The sequence below is a fragment of the Pituophis catenifer genome, unplaced genomic scaffold (genome assembly GCF_029215685.1).
Source record: "Pituophis catenifer annectens isolate HBS135680 unplaced genomic scaffold, rPitCat1.0.hap2 SCAF_18, whole genome shotgun sequence".
Lineage (NCBI taxonomy): Eukaryota > Metazoa > Chordata > Lepidosauria > Squamata > Colubridae > Pituophis > Pituophis catenifer.
Genome location: NW_027256898.1, coordinates 2,114,470 through 2,129,407, shown reverse-complemented (window position 1 = coordinate 2,129,407; position 14,938 = coordinate 2,114,470). Strand labels below are relative to the sequence as shown.

Sequence of the window (14,938 nt, the reverse complement as noted above, 5' to 3'; positions counted from 1 at the left end):
GGGTCTCCAAGATTTAAAAAAACAATGGTGCCCACCTTAGAAAAAGATTTACACCTGTCCGATCTCCTCCCTCCTTTTTTTTTTCCTACCCCAAAGTATCTTCCTGCATCCCCACGAGTCTTCTTTAACGAGATTGTCGAAATGTTAAAGGAGACGTTGCCAAAATTTCAGCCACCGAACCATTGCCTGGCTGGAGTTAATATCTCCCGTAAATCGATAGGAATATATCCCCCCCGCCCCGTCACCAACATTCCTCATAAGTTACCAAGGGAATCATAAGATTGGAAGTTTCCTTCAAGGTCATCTAGTCCAGCTCCCCGACCCACCCACCCCCACCGCCACCCCCAGTTTTCCTATCATCCTAGACTAGTCAAGAAGATTCTTGACGTCTCCGGTCCTTTGTGGTTCTACTGAGATTCTGGTCTAATCAACCAACACCAAAGAGGATGGAAGCTCATCATCTCCCCTGGTGCCATCATGCATTAAAATGTCCATGTCCATCTTCAGTATTTAACTTCCTCCTTCTCTTCTTCCTCCTCCTCCTCCTCCTCCTTCCCATTCTCCTTCTTTTCCTCCTCCTCCTTCTCTTTTCCTTCTCCTCCCCATTCTCCTCCTTCTCCTCCTTCCTCCTGCCCCTCCTCTTCTTCTTCTTCCTCCTCCTTCTCTTCCCCATTTTCTCCTCCTTCCTCCTCCTCCTCCCTCCTCTTCCTCTTCTTCTCCTCTTCTCTTTCCTCCTCCTTTTTTTCTTCTTCTTCTTTTTCTTCTTCTTCCTCCTCCTCCTTTTCTCCCTTTTCCTCGTCCCTCTACCACCTCCTCCTCCTTCTCCTTTTTCTTCTTCCTCTTCCTCCTCTTCTTCTTCTTCTCCTTCTCCTCCTCCTCTCCTTCCTCCCCCTTCCTCCTCCTTCTCTTCTTCTCCTTCCTCCTTATTTCTTCTTCTTCTTCTTTTCTTCTTCTTTCTCCTCCTCCCCGCTTCTCCTCCTCTTCTTCTTCTTCCTCTTCTTTTTTCTTTTTTCTTCTTCTTCTTCTCCTTCTTCTCCTTTTTCTTCTTCTTCCTCCCTCCTACTCCTCCCCGCTTCTCCTCCTCCTTCTTCTTCCTCCTCCTGCTTTTCCTCCTCTTCTTCTTCTCCTCCTCCTCCTTTCTCCTCCTTCTCTTCCTCCTCCGCCGATTCTTCTCCTTCCTCCTCCTGCTTCTCCTTCTCTTCCTCCCCCTCCTCTTCCAGTAAGCCAGCATGCCGGAGTCATTACAAACCACTTGGGGAACAATGCATCTTCGCCCGCCTCCGAATCGGAACACCAAGCACTTTTAGACGAGAAAGAAGACGCCTATTTCTCTGAAATCAGAAACTTTATTGCCAATAGCGAGATGAACCAATCGACGGCTTTAGCAGAGAAAAGGTAGGCGGGGGATCAACCAAGAAAGCTGTCGCTCCTCTCATTAACCTCAGCGGACAATCGGGTTCCTCACCAAGTTTTCACCAAATTCCGTGCGGATTTGACTCTTTCAACAAACGCCGTAAAACGGGGCAAAACCCACTTAACAAATTTCTCACTTAGCAACAGTTGTGGTCGTAAGTCGAAGACTCCCTGTACAATTCTCTCCGCCTCTGACCTTTCTAATTCTCTCCCAAGAGAAAGTCTAAGGAAAGGTCCACTTTCTTTCCAAACGGAAAGATTTCTCTTCAATCCCCAAGGAACGTTTCCATTGGATCTTGTCCAGATCCAGTTGCCTTCAAGGCAACAACAGGTGGCCTATCAAACTGCAGACATCAGGAGATTCAGGCGGTTCAAAGGAGCATAAAGATTTATTGCAAGTTTAAGCTCTCTACAAGAATCCGGCCAACTAACAGTCAAGGAAAATGAGCAGGAGATAAGAAAGTCATTTGAGATTGGCTGGACTTAGACTTCTTGCGGGCGCGAAGGGACACGTGACTTATGACGCGTTTGACCCCTCTTTCCCTCGGGCTCAGCCTGGTCATCTCCTACATGGCCTTCAAAAGGCTTTGTCGACCCTCGTCCTGCGTTCTAACCTTTGCGCTCTCCCTCCACCAGGCCCGAAATCCAGAACGCCGACGGCGCCACCCACGGTCTTCCGAACGACAAAGTAGAAGACGTCGATGAGGAAGAGGATGAACTGGAAGAGGAGGACGACGACAGCCTGACGGGGAAGTCTCAAGACGAGACGGTGTCGCCCACCGCCGAGCCACAAGGAGGGTATGAGGATGAGGAGGAAGAGGAGGCCGCGTCCCTCACCATGAGCTTTAACCGTGCCCAGAGGTGGGTTTCCACTCTCCTGGTGGAAGGGAGGGGACCCTCGCTTTTCTCTTCTCATTCCACGCCCCATGAATGAGTGATTTGGGACTGGCTAGAACGTCAAACTCCAGAAATTCATGGGAAAAAGGCTGGCCAAATTGTTTTGGCTGCCGGTCAACTCCCAAGATGTTCCCATGGTCCTCAGAAATGCATGACCCATGGTCCTCAGATCTCTAGGACCATGGCGGTTTGAGCAAGTGATAATGCCTGATCGGGAGGAATTTCCATGACACGGAGAATCACTCGAAGTCTCCCCCCCGCCCCCATGTACAATCCAGGCTCACACCGCTACGCCCAACATCCACTCTGTGCTCAACGATCTTGTACTACTATAGTTGTGTCTGTCTACCTGTCATCCATCCATCTGCCTGCCTGTCTATCTGTCTGTCTGTGTCGCTCGCCCTCCCTCGTCTCGCATGTGGCTCTATGGAGCCCCCCCCCTTCCTGGCATCTGCACACCCCCCTCCCCGAGTGTGTTTGCAGCCGGATGGAACTAACAGGTCGCCCTGCTTTCCCTCCCCTCCCTCCCTTCCTGGTGCTTGGTACAGGTGTACTGAGGAGGACGAAGCCGGCTTGTTAGATTTGGAACAGATGTCGGAATTTGGGAAGGGGCTGGACTTCCGCCAGGCCTCCGAGGAAGCTTTTGACGTTAAAGCTGTCTATAATTCCACCTTAGATTCGGAGGCACTAAAACAAACTCTGTTCAGGCAGGCCAAAAACCAGGTAGGTTCGATCCTGAGTTTCGCAGCGAGGCTCGACAAATTTCCCTGCGGACCCCAAAGCGTTGAGATCCCCGAGACCCCACTGCCTCCCCTCCCCGTCCCTGCCAGCAATTCCAATTTCCATCCAGGTTAAGGAGGTGTAATTTCCCACCCCCCCTTCCATCCCCCTGTCAGTGTTCCATCTCCAGACCGAAAGCACACGTCCTCTTCCAACTTTCCTGCAGCTCGAATCCGGCTGACAGTCTCTCAGAGGCGTCCCTTTTCCCGCTTTAAACTTGGCTCGAGATTTTCTTTCTAATTTCTCTCGGTCTTTTTCGAGGAGACTCGACTGGTACTGGGCGCCCTTGCATCCCTCCAAAATCTCCTCGGGTGTCCCCACCCCCACCCCGTAGAAGAGTTGAGACGTCCTCCCCTCACTGGCATCCCTGTGAAGCCACTTCCAAGTCAATAGAACCGTGATGGCGAACCTAAGGCACACGTGCCAAAGGTGGCACATGTAGCCATATCAGTGGGCACGCGAGCTCAGCTCCAGCGCACATGCGCGTGCCGGCCAGCTGATTTTTGCGCTTTCTGGGCCAGAAGTAGGGAAACAGGTTGTTTCCTGCCTCCAGAGAGTAGTGGGAAAGGCCCGTTTTTCTCTCTCACCTGGCAAGTCTGGGGAGGGCGAAAACGGCCTTCACCACCCCCCTGGAGGCCCTCCAGAGGCCAGAAACGGCCCATTTGCCAATTTCCAGTGGGACCGGAAGGCCCATTTTTTGTGCTGTCCCCAGCCTCCAGAGCCTCTCTAGGAGTCTGCGGAGGGCAAAAACAGCCTCTCTCCTCCCCCGGGAGGTCCTCTGGAGGCCAAAAGCGTCCCATTTGCCAACTTCCGGTCCCACTGGAAGAGAGGCTCTGGAGCCAGGTGAGAGAGAAAAACGGGCCTACCAGGCTATCACGTGCCAGGAGCGGGGAGAGCAGGAGGGGGTCACACGTGCATGCGTGGGGGCGTGGCACATGGAATTATGGGTGTGGGCACATGTGTGCGCAACTCCCCCCTGCCCCACCCTCCTGGCACACAACGGCAAAAAGGTTAGCCATCACTGCAATAGAAATAGCCTTTATCCAGCAAGGACAACTTCGCAGAACAGAAGTCTCCTGTCGGGGTGAGGCGACTGAGGGAGACACCACCACCACCACCCCGTTTCTATCTCTTTTTCTGTTTAGAAAACCGGCTCGTTTTTTTTTTGTTCCCATGCATGTCTCTTTGTCTTTCTTGTGACTTAAAACTAATTTGCCAAAGGTTTACTAACGATTCGGTGTCCTGCTTATTTGTACCTCGTTTTGTCATCTCCGGCTGGCCTTTGAGAAGAAAATGGGGGATTCCACTCCAATAATTTATTTTCTTTAAAGGACATAAATCTGCAAAGGGAGACCCCCGTGGCCTTCGTTCTAAATGTTGTCTCGTACGTCTCAGGATTTTCACGGGGCGGGGGAGGGGCGGGTTGGTGTTGTTGTTTGGGAAAATGGAATCTTTCACTTCTCCTGTGAAGAAATCTCCCATAGTTTCTTCCCTACTGTAGAATCGATCATTTATTTTGGGAGTTTCTGGGTGCCGAAGGGGCCTTTATCTTTCCGTAGACAACCAAATTAAATTTAAATTAAATTAAAACACAACATCATCATGTACAGTAAAACAAAATAAACTAAAGCCACCCGATCTGTTCCAGTTTCTGTAGCAACCAGTTCCAAATCTTTGCAAGCAGAGAGAAATTTGCATCCCAGATTCCTTAGTGGTCACCTTCTGTTTTAACTAGGGCAGGAAGGGGCCCCAAACCTGGAGTATCGGGGTCCAAACACGGAAATGTGCAAATTTAAGCCAGGTTTCTCCAACTTCAACAAGCGTTCAAGCACGCTGGGCACCTTGCGGCGCCCACAGTTCCCTATCTTTGGGTGATGGGAACTGAACCCCTCCCCTTCCCCAACAGCTGGAAGCCCCCCCGCCCCCATCCATCACCAAATCCTCCCAGATCTCGGAAATCCCGGCCGCGGATTCTGACGTCGGATTCTTTCCTGTTCACCGCCACTTTCATGTGCTGTTTTCTTCTGTGCTTCATAGGCTTACGCAATGATGTTGACTCTTACCAAGAACACCCCCTTCCATCCTTCCTCCCAGAACCCCCTGGACGCCTGGTTGAACATGGCTGGAGCCGCTTCCGAGCCAGGAACCTTCAATGCCATCGGCCACCTCTGAGACGCTCAGGGAGGCGGCCCCACCAGGATCCCAGCGCGGGAGGCCGAGGTGCCCGCCCGTTGGCCTTCTCAGCTCTCCCAGCAAGCGGAAGATTGGCAGAAGGACCCCCTGGGGCAGGAGAAACCCACCACGGACAGCTCCCTTCCCCATCGGTCAAGCCCACCCACCAAACCCGACCTCACCATCGCGTAGCACCAGGCGGGAGAACGTTGGCTTCCAGTGAGGGACACGCCAAGTGGAGGACCCACCAAACCCTGTCCTGACCCCTCTCCATGTTATAAACCATGTTGCTGAGCCATCAAAGATGCACTTGTCCCCAGACCCCAATCCTTCTCCCCATGAAGCCCCCAAGCCCACCTGTCCAGGACTGCGACCAAGATGGTAACCTACTACCCAAGACGTTCTTGCGATAAGGACCATGTTGACTCTCTCTCTCTGTTGTTCTCCTCACCTGAGGTCCACGTGCATCCATCGTACCCCACTTTTTCTCCAGAGATTTCCCGTGAATTCCACATTTCCTGTGCCGGATGGACCACTGCCCAGTCTTCTAACAGACGTTCTTCTTTCACAGCCCATCAATTTTCTATCTGGGTTTCAAGAAGCAGACGGTTTCCACTGCTTCCTGTACCTGGTGTCTTCTGAATCGAGAGGCCCAGAATGATGGGGCTGGGTAGAAAGCTGATTTTTTTAGGGTGTTTTGATTGCCAAAATTAATCCCCTCCCATCGATCTCAAATCAAAGTGAAGGCAAGCTCGGCTCGGCCAGCGAGAGAATCACGAGTTTCGCTGTGCCAAACTTCGCCTTGGAAGTTTTCAAATTTCCAAACCCCCAACCCCTCCGCAAAAAAAGATTTATATTTTTCCCCACTTTGGAATTTCTTTAGAATTTCCTCTAGAGATGTTCTGGATCAGGTGGTGGTTATTCTAAAAATTTTGTTCCCCGCCTTCCCCGAAGGAGGATTAAAACCTTGAGCATTTCAGCCACGATAATCCGCAAGCATTCTGCAAAAATTCTTCTTCTTTAGGAAAAAAAATAAAATAAGACAGACCAATCTGTCTTGCATCCCACAAAATAGAACCTCGTAGAGAAACATATTTTCTAGCGTTCATGTCTATAAACAGTGGTTCGTTAGAACTGTGTACATCCTATTTTTATTTTTAAATTTCCTTCCTAAACCGCCATTATGTTAGCTTCCATCCGATCTTCTCTCTCCGTCACAGCCAGGAAAGTTGCAAATAAATTTCAACAAATTTCGCTTGGGTCGATTCACGAGCATCACGTTGCCTTTGGGAATGTGGTTTCCGAGCTCCGAGAGCAGCTCACGACGAAAAGAGCGAGGAAAATTTTAATTTCATCCAACATCCACGTTGTTTCTTCTATTTAAAAGGCAGCGCTTCCTCTTAAGACTCCAGATGTCAAGGACAGACGACTGCAAAGGATCGCAACAGCGGGAGCGCTTTCATTTCGTTGTACATTTTCGCCCAGGGTTTGGGGTTTGGGGTTTTTCTTTTTTCTTTTTTTCTTTTCTTTTCTTTTTTTCTTTTGGGCTTCCAGATTTGCAGATCTTCAAATCCGAATCTTTCCTCTCAACCTCGCCAATGTTTTCAAAAGCGGTTCTAGACCAAGATCGGTGAAACCGAATTCAGGACCGATGCAAATCCAGCCTCGGTTTAAGCTGGGCCCAAAATAATTGACCCGCAAACGGAAGCGATTTAAACGAGTGACTGAAACAGTTCTGCTGAGCCCCCACCCCACCCCCACCTCCCCCCAAAAAAAATTATAAATAAATGTCTGTGACTTCCGATCCCCTGAATTCAACTAGTCGTTTCATTGGTTGTTAGCGTTGGCAAAGAAAAGAAAATAAACATGCCATTTTAATCGTTGTGTCGTCATCTATATCGGCAAGTCCTCACTTAAAAGGTCGTTCACTTAGTGACTCGTACAATCCCCTCAGTCCCGAAAGCTACTTATGACCCAGTTCTGGGGTATTAACAGCTGGACACACACACACAAAAACACCACTGCTGTTCTGACCCAGCTCTCCAAACACGACAAACCCTCTGTACTTGAAGCAATGATTCCTTTATTAGGAGCGCCAGCAGCCCCGGCAAAACGTTTCTCTCTCACCGCAGGCTAACAAGTCTGTCCATCCAGGAGATAAATAGTTGTCGGCCACATCTATTCATCTCCGCCCCCCTGCCTTTTATCCCCAGAGCTGGGGTGGGGGCTTCGCTAGCAGCGGTGGCTCTTCTATCCCGAGGACCGGCCCATAGATTTCCACTGCTCTCCTCTCCTCTGCCTTCTGTGCATCCGTGCGTCAGGCACTGGACCCAGCTGTTCCTCCTCTTCCTCATCAGCCACCTCCAGATGGGGGGCTGTTGACTCTCCATCTGAGGGCTGACGGACGGCCCAGGCTCCGCCTCTGTCTCTCTCTCTGACAGCTCCATTCCCTCTTCCCTCTTGGAGCTCGCAGGTTGCCTTGAGGCTGACCCTGACTCCCATACCTCCTCCTCCTCCTCTGATTCGGCAGCTGGAGGGGCCGGTGGCCGACAGGCCACAACAACTGCAAAAAACAAATTTCAGGTGCCTCAACTTGCGATGAAAGTTCTGGCCTCCATTACAGTCGTAGGTCGAGGACTACCTGTGTAGCGCAAAGACTTTCAAACGAGAACGAGAAGTAAATTTGGAGCCTCTCCAAACGCACTTCAGTTTCTGATTTTATTTTATTATTTCTTTTAAATATGGCCTTCCTTCTAAGTTGCTTGAGGGGAGTTTGAAACCCCCCTCCCCCTGATTCGGGGAGAAGCGGCAGTAACCAGGGATGAGATGGGGGTCACCGGATCATGGTTTAAAAGTGGCTGCATTTTAAGGCAGGATCTGAATGGGGTAAGAATGAAGCTGGGTCAAACTTGGATAAACTTGATTTATCCAAGCTTGGAGAAACTTGGTTTATCCAAGCTTGGAGAAACTTGGTTTATCCAAGTCTAAAGACCCAGGTCAAACTTGAATCAACTTGGTTGACCTTGACTTTGGCCTGGGTTTGGTCTTCCCCTATCATAACAAGCCATCTTTGGGCTTAGCACGTGTGAATCCAACCACTTCTGATGGCCTCACACTCTTCGGCCCCCAAAATATTCAAGATGGCCGTTGTAGTTGAAGCTCCACCCACAAAGGGGTGTGGCCTCCCCTTGCACTCGTCATCTTGCCCATTTTGAACTTTCTGCAACTACGGCTCGCTCAACAAACCTTAACCACGATACGTCAGCCCAGCGACAATGGCTGCCCACCATCATAGGAACACTTCTCTCCATCAGACCAAGGTTTAGCCTAAACTACAAATCCTAGTTTTCGCCCTGCCCGTGAGATACGGAACCTGTGTGTGTGTGTCTCCGTGTTACCACCTTGGTTGCCTGTGAATTCATTTTGTCAACAACAGCACACACAAAAATATGTGTCTCACACCAGGCCTGGTTCTCAAGAGCGTCTGTCTGCACAACAAACCCGGTTTATTCCAGGTTAACAAACTTGGTTTCCCCCTCAAGTGGATCTTGAGAAATTTGGCTGCCCATTCTGAATTGCCTTTGAAAAAAAAAAACGCTAGCTTTTTTGCGATTGAAAAAATGATGAAACGGAGAAACACTCTGAAATCAAAATTTGCGGGTTTCTATACACCGAGGCAGAAAAATTGTGTCATTTGATATCATTTGATGACAATAATAATAATAATAATAATAATAATAATAATAATAATGCATTAAGGGGCAAACACATATCGGAAATCAATATTTTCTTATCCCCCCCCCCCGGGTGAAATCCAATTTTTTTTACTACCAGTTCTGTGGGCGTGGCTTGGTGGGCATGGTTTGGTGGGCGTGGCAGGGGAAGGATATTGCAAAATCTCCATTCCCACCCGACTCCAGGGGAAGGATATTGCAAAATCTCCATTCCCACCTCACTCCAGGGGAAGGATATTGCAAAATCTCCATTCCCACCCGACTCCAGGGGAAGGATATTGCAAAATCTCCATTCCCTCCCCACTCCAGGGGAAGAATATTGCAAAATCTCCATTCCCACCTCACTCCAGGGGAAGGATACTGCAAAATCTCCATTCCCTCCCCACTCCAGGGGAAGGATATTGCAAAATCCCCATTCCCTCCCCACTCCAGGGGAAGGATATTGCAAAATCTCCATTCCCTCCCCACTCCAGGGGAAGGATACTGCAAAATCCCCATTCCCACCCCACTCCAGGGGAAGGATACTGCAAAATCCCCAATCCCCTCCCCCTCGAGGGGAAGGATACTTTGAAAGTCGGCTGTAAATATCCCCACCACCACGAATCCTGAAGGGTTTTTTTTAATTATTATTATTATTATTTTAATTTCTGTTAAAAAATTAGCGAATTAGGGAAACCAGCGAACTGCGATTAAACTTAGCAACTTTCTGAAAAAGCACCGATTTTTGAGGCTCATGCCGTAGAATAAAAACATAGACCAAATGCAATTTTCCCCAATGCTACTATGGATTTATAGATGAGAATTCATCATCACTTTTTAAGGACCCCATAATCCCGTGTGGGGCGGAGTCTGAGCAACTGAATGGAGCTAGCAGAGTGTTTTTAATGGCCGGATGCCTTTCCTGTCGCCAGGGCGGAGTTTTGTTCGGCAGATCTATTTCTCATTGTGCCCAGAGAGAGAGAAATATCCGCCTCTCCCTAGGATCGAACTCACAGCCTCCTTTTTAATTAACCAGTGAATTCACTACTGTAATATTAAACAAGATATTATGGTAAGGGATCACCCTGCCTTCTTTGATTGGAAGAAAATATTGCCTTTTCCAATATTCCCGACAACAATTCCTTAATATCTTGAAAAAAAGCACTTTTTCTATTTCTTAATATAATTATTTAAGGACTCCATAATCCCGTGCGGGGTGGAGTCTGGGCAACTGAATGGAGTTGAGTGTTTACTGGCCGGATGCCTTTCCTGTCGCCAATGCGGAGTTTTGTTCGGCAGATAATATTCTTCTCTCCCCTATTCAATTGACATCCTTGGAGAAAATCAACTTCCAACGCTTTCGTTTATCATCCAACCTTACAGCCACATCCTGAACATTTAAAGAACCTCCCATAAATCTTACTTATAAATATTAATACATTATTCCCCCCCAAAAAAATAATATATTAATATTTTAAAACATAAGCAAACAACGCAAATCTTTTGCAGTATATCCAATATAAAATGTAAAAAATGATATTTTTTTTCTTCAGCAGTTGGTAGCTTTGTCCAGCAGAGGGCGCCCCGGTTTTAAAAGTTGGAAGTGCCAGGAAACTGGGTTTTTTTCTTACAAAATATTTGATTTTTGATGTAGTTGAAGATAGTTTTCACACCAGGCGCTGTAGGGAAAGCCTGTTCTGAAGATGACCACTACTTTTCTGGATGCGAAGGGGGTTGGACTAGAAGACGTCCGAGGTCTCTTCCATCCCGTATGATTCTGACAGAAGTTCAGAAAACTAACCACTTTCTAGCCATGATTGAAAGTTAGCCTCGCCCAAGTGGGAAAACCCGGGATTTCTTCAGCTCCGCTGGCCAAGCAGCATCCGTGGAAACTTCCTGGTGGAAAGAGCGGGAATTTTGGTGAGTCTTGACGGTTCAATTTGGATATGTTGCTACGAAAGGCGCGGTTAATTGAAATCTGTTAAGTTTCTAGTCCTCTGTGAATTTACCTGGAATGAAACTTCCGCTGAATCCAACGGGCCTTTTCCCCTGCCCCCAGGACCACGCAGCAGGTAAGTCCAGATGGCTTAAACTTATTTAGTTAGTCCTCGACCTACGACCACAAACTGAGCCCAAGATTTCTTGTCGCTAAGCGAGACGTTTGTTAAGTGTGTTTAGCCCCGTTTTGCAACCTTTCTTGACACCATTGTTAAGCGAATGACTGCAGCTGTTAAAGCGAGTCACGTGGTCGTTAAGCGAATCTGGCTTCCCCGTTGACTTTGCTCATCGGAAGGTCGCAAACAGGGGAATCACGCGACCCCGGGGACACTGCGACTGTCATAAATACGAGTCAGCTGACGTGTCTGAATGTTGCTCAGGTGTCCGTGGGGATGGTGAAAGGGTCATAAGTGTGGAAAGCGGTCACAAGTCAATTTTTTTCCAGTGGGTAAATTTGAACGGTCACTAAGTGTACCGTTGTAAATTGAGGACTACCTGTACAGGAAATGCAAGCTGCAAAATCCACTTCTGCAAGGCGAGACCCGGAGAGCCCTTTGTCTGCAAGGGCCACCCCCAAAAAGTAGGAGCTGGGGGGGCACAAAAGAAGCCATTTCCCCCACCCACCCATTCATCCCCGGCCCCCCCTGCAGGTTTGGTACCCAGGGCAGCTGTTTTCACCCCCTCCTTCCTTCCCCGATCCTGCGCCCATCCTAAACCCTGGTTCTCCACCTGGGCAGATCCCTTCTCCACCCGGGGAGATCCATTCTCCACCTGAGCAGATCCATTCTCCACCCGGGGAGATCCATTCTGCACCTAGATAAGATCCATTCTGCACCTGGGCAGATCCATTCTCCACCCGGGGAGATCCATTCTGCACCTAGAGATCCATTCTCCACCTGGGGAGATCCATTCTCCACCTAGAGAGATCCATTCTCCACCTGGGGAGATCCATTCTCCACCTGGAGAAATCCATTCTCCACCTGGGGAGATCCATTCTCCACCTGGGGAGATCCATTCTCCACCTGAGCAGATCCATTCTCCACCTGGAGAGACCCATTCTCCACCTGAGCAGATCCATTCTCCACCTGGAGAAATCCATTCTCCACTCAGGGAGATCCATTCTGCACCTAAAGAGATCCAATCTGCACCCAGAGAGATCCATTCTGCGCCTAGAGAGATCCATTCTCCATCTGGAGAAATCCATTCTCCACCTGAGCAGATCCATTCTCCACCCAGGGAGATCCATTCTGCACCTAGATAAGATCCATTCTGCACCTGGGCAGATCCATTCTGCACCTGGAGAGATCCATTCTCCACCTGGGGAGATCCATTCAACTACCGGTGGGGTGGGGGGAGAGAGAGAGAGGGGGGGGCTTCCCAACGGCTCCTCGCCGCCCCGCCCAGCCGGAACAGCCACCTGGCCGGGAGCAGCTGGGAGAGGTCACAGGTGCGCTCCGGAGCCGCCTCCCCGCCGGGCGGGGTTGCTCCGCGCAAAACCTGCGCTGGGCTCGCCCTGCGCCATTCCGGGGCTCCCTTGCGCGCTCGCCCAAGGAGAGGCAGGTGAGCAGCCGGGCGCGTTTGGAGAGGGGCGCACGGGTGGGGGAGGCGCGCTGGAAGGCAGCTGGGTGGGGGGGGGGTCTCCAGATGTTGATTTGGGGGGAGGGGGGACTCCTTCCTCTGCCCCTCCCCTCTCTCTTGCCGGAGGTTCCCAAGCGGGGGTTTAGGATGGAGGGGGAGGAGGAGGAGGAAAGTTTGCGCCTGGGGAGGGGGCGCGCGCAAGTTTTGGAGACCCCTCCGGCCACTTGGAGAGGGCGCGACCCGCGGAGAGGTCTCCATTAGCTTCGCTTGGCAGCCCCCCCTCCCCTCCCTAAGGGAATGGGGGAGGGGCTCCGAGCTCTTTGGGGCACCTCCCCCCCCCCCCAATTCCGTCCCAGGAGAAGACTTGGGAGGATTTCCCTGTCTTGGAGAGGAGAAGGGGTCTCCTTGGTTTGGCCTGGAGAGAAATTGCGAAAAATTTCTCAATGGAACTCCTTGCCACCAGAAGTTGTGGGTGCTCCCAACACTGGAGGCTTTTAAGAAGAGATTGGACAACCATTGGTCTGAAATGGTCTGGGGTCTCCTGCTTCAGCAGGAGGTTGGACTAGATGACCTCCGAGGTCCCTTCCCAGCTCTATTCCGATTGCTAGATTGATAGCGGCACATTGTTGCTCCCAACACTGGAGCCTTTCAAGAAGAGATTGGAGATTCGCCTGAAATGGTCTACTAGGATGTCCTGCTTGAGTAGGGGGTTGGGCTAGATGACCTCCAAGGTCCCTTCCAACACTTGTTATTCTGTTTATTCTCCCCACTGCCTGAAAACGAGGCAGAAAAACGGAAGCCCTTCCCAGAGGGGGAAGAAGGAAGCCTTTTTGAGGAAACGGGAAGCAAGATTTGCATGCCCAAGGCAGCCGTCTTCAGGCGGGTGGAGGGGAGAGGGGGTGTCCCTAACCCGGGTTAGCCTCTGCTGTGTCCCAACCTGCCCATCCGGTCCCCACATCAAATCGGTGTCCCTCGAAAACGTCGGAAGGAATGCGGGTGGAGTCAACCCAATACAAACTGCGGCCCTTCCTCTTGCAGCATTTGTGTCCCTACAACACCCTTGGCCCAACCTTGTTCCAGGCAAAGTTGTTCCATTCGCACAACCATCTCCTCTCTGAGTTTTGCCCCCCCCCCCCCCGGTGCGAATGCTCATCCGTTTCGGTTCGCGCCAGGCAGAGCTGGCCCCTTGCCCTTAATCGGTTTGATGGGAATCAGTGGCAGAAATTGTGGGACGGGAATGATAAACTAACGGCGTCCGCTGCCTGCGAAGAAAAATCTCTATAATAATGTTTTATAGATGGCATTTTCCACCAGCAAGATTGGCAGAGATGTTTAAGGATATGTCTGCTAAGTGTTGGAAATGTAATCGGATACCGGGTTCATACTGTCACATGTGGTGGAGGTGCCCAAAGGCCAAAAGAATAAATATTTATTTATTTATTTATTTATTGTATTTATTGGTTCGATTTATATGCCGCCCTTCTCCGGAGACTCAGGGCGGCTTACAATGCGTTAAGCAATAGCCTTCATACTTTTGTATATACCTGCTTAGTAGGGCTTTCGCCCCCCTCCCCCTAAGCGATGTTCTTTTTTTATATTGGACAAAAATATACACATAGTTGGGAAAAAAATAAGTAAAACAACACATAGATCTAAAGCCAGAAATATTTTTGTAGGGTGTTCTACCAGAGCAGTACAAAAAAGGGAATACATATTTAATTTTACACATTAATTTTAATTAATTTTTGCAGTCACCACATTAATTAATTTTAATGTGGTGACGGCAGCTAGAATTGTGTTTTGCACAACAATGGAAAAACGAAGAGATCCCGATAGATGAAAATGTTTTTTTAAAAAAAAAAAATATTAGAATGTGCAGAAATGGATAGACTAACATTCAAAATTAAGGAGATGGAAGAAACTGAATACTTTTTAACCTGGGATTTGTTTTATCAACGGCTAACGAGCAGAAACGGAAGTTAGAAACTTAAGAGCATAAGGAAATGATTAACTACATTGAAGAGTTACTAAAATGGATAAGCAAATATTATTATTTGTGATTATTATTAATGTTATGAATATTATTACTATTTTTCAAAAACAACTGTACTCGGACAACACACGGTTTATATAGACATTGAATTTTTATGTTTAATAATAATTTAAAAAAAAACAGGCCACCAGGAGATAACTTCGATCCGGAAGTTGAAAATTATCCTAGCAAACCAGGACATCAAACCAGGATTATGTTGCTTAGCAAGGAAGCTATCTGGATCTGCAGTTGGCAAGAATCCCGGTCTCTCTCTTTCCAATTAGCGTCCAGCTACTGGCCGTACTTATAGAGTAGAAAATGAATATTTTAAATTATTTTGCACAGAGAGTGGACA

General features: G+C 49.1%; 1 protein-coding gene across 1 annotated transcript in view; it reads left to right on the top strand.

Moving 5' to 3' along the window:
• PRDM16 (PR/SET domain 16) overlaps window positions 1–6,371 on the top strand; it is a 29,858-nt gene extending 23,487 nt beyond the window's left edge. Inside the window, exons 12-15 of the mRNA XM_070956278.1 lie at window positions 1,221–1,395; window positions 2,050–2,274; window positions 2,859–3,033; window positions 5,128–6,371. Coding sequence (XP_070812379.1) covers window positions 1,221–1,395; window positions 2,050–2,274; window positions 2,859–3,033; window positions 5,128–5,262 — 710 coding nt within the window. The 3' untranslated portion in view covers window positions 5,263–6,371. The remainder of the gene's footprint in view (window positions 1–1,220; window positions 1,396–2,049; window positions 2,275–2,858; window positions 3,034–5,127) is intronic.
• The last annotated feature ends 8,567 nt before the right edge of the window (window positions 6,372–14,938 follow it).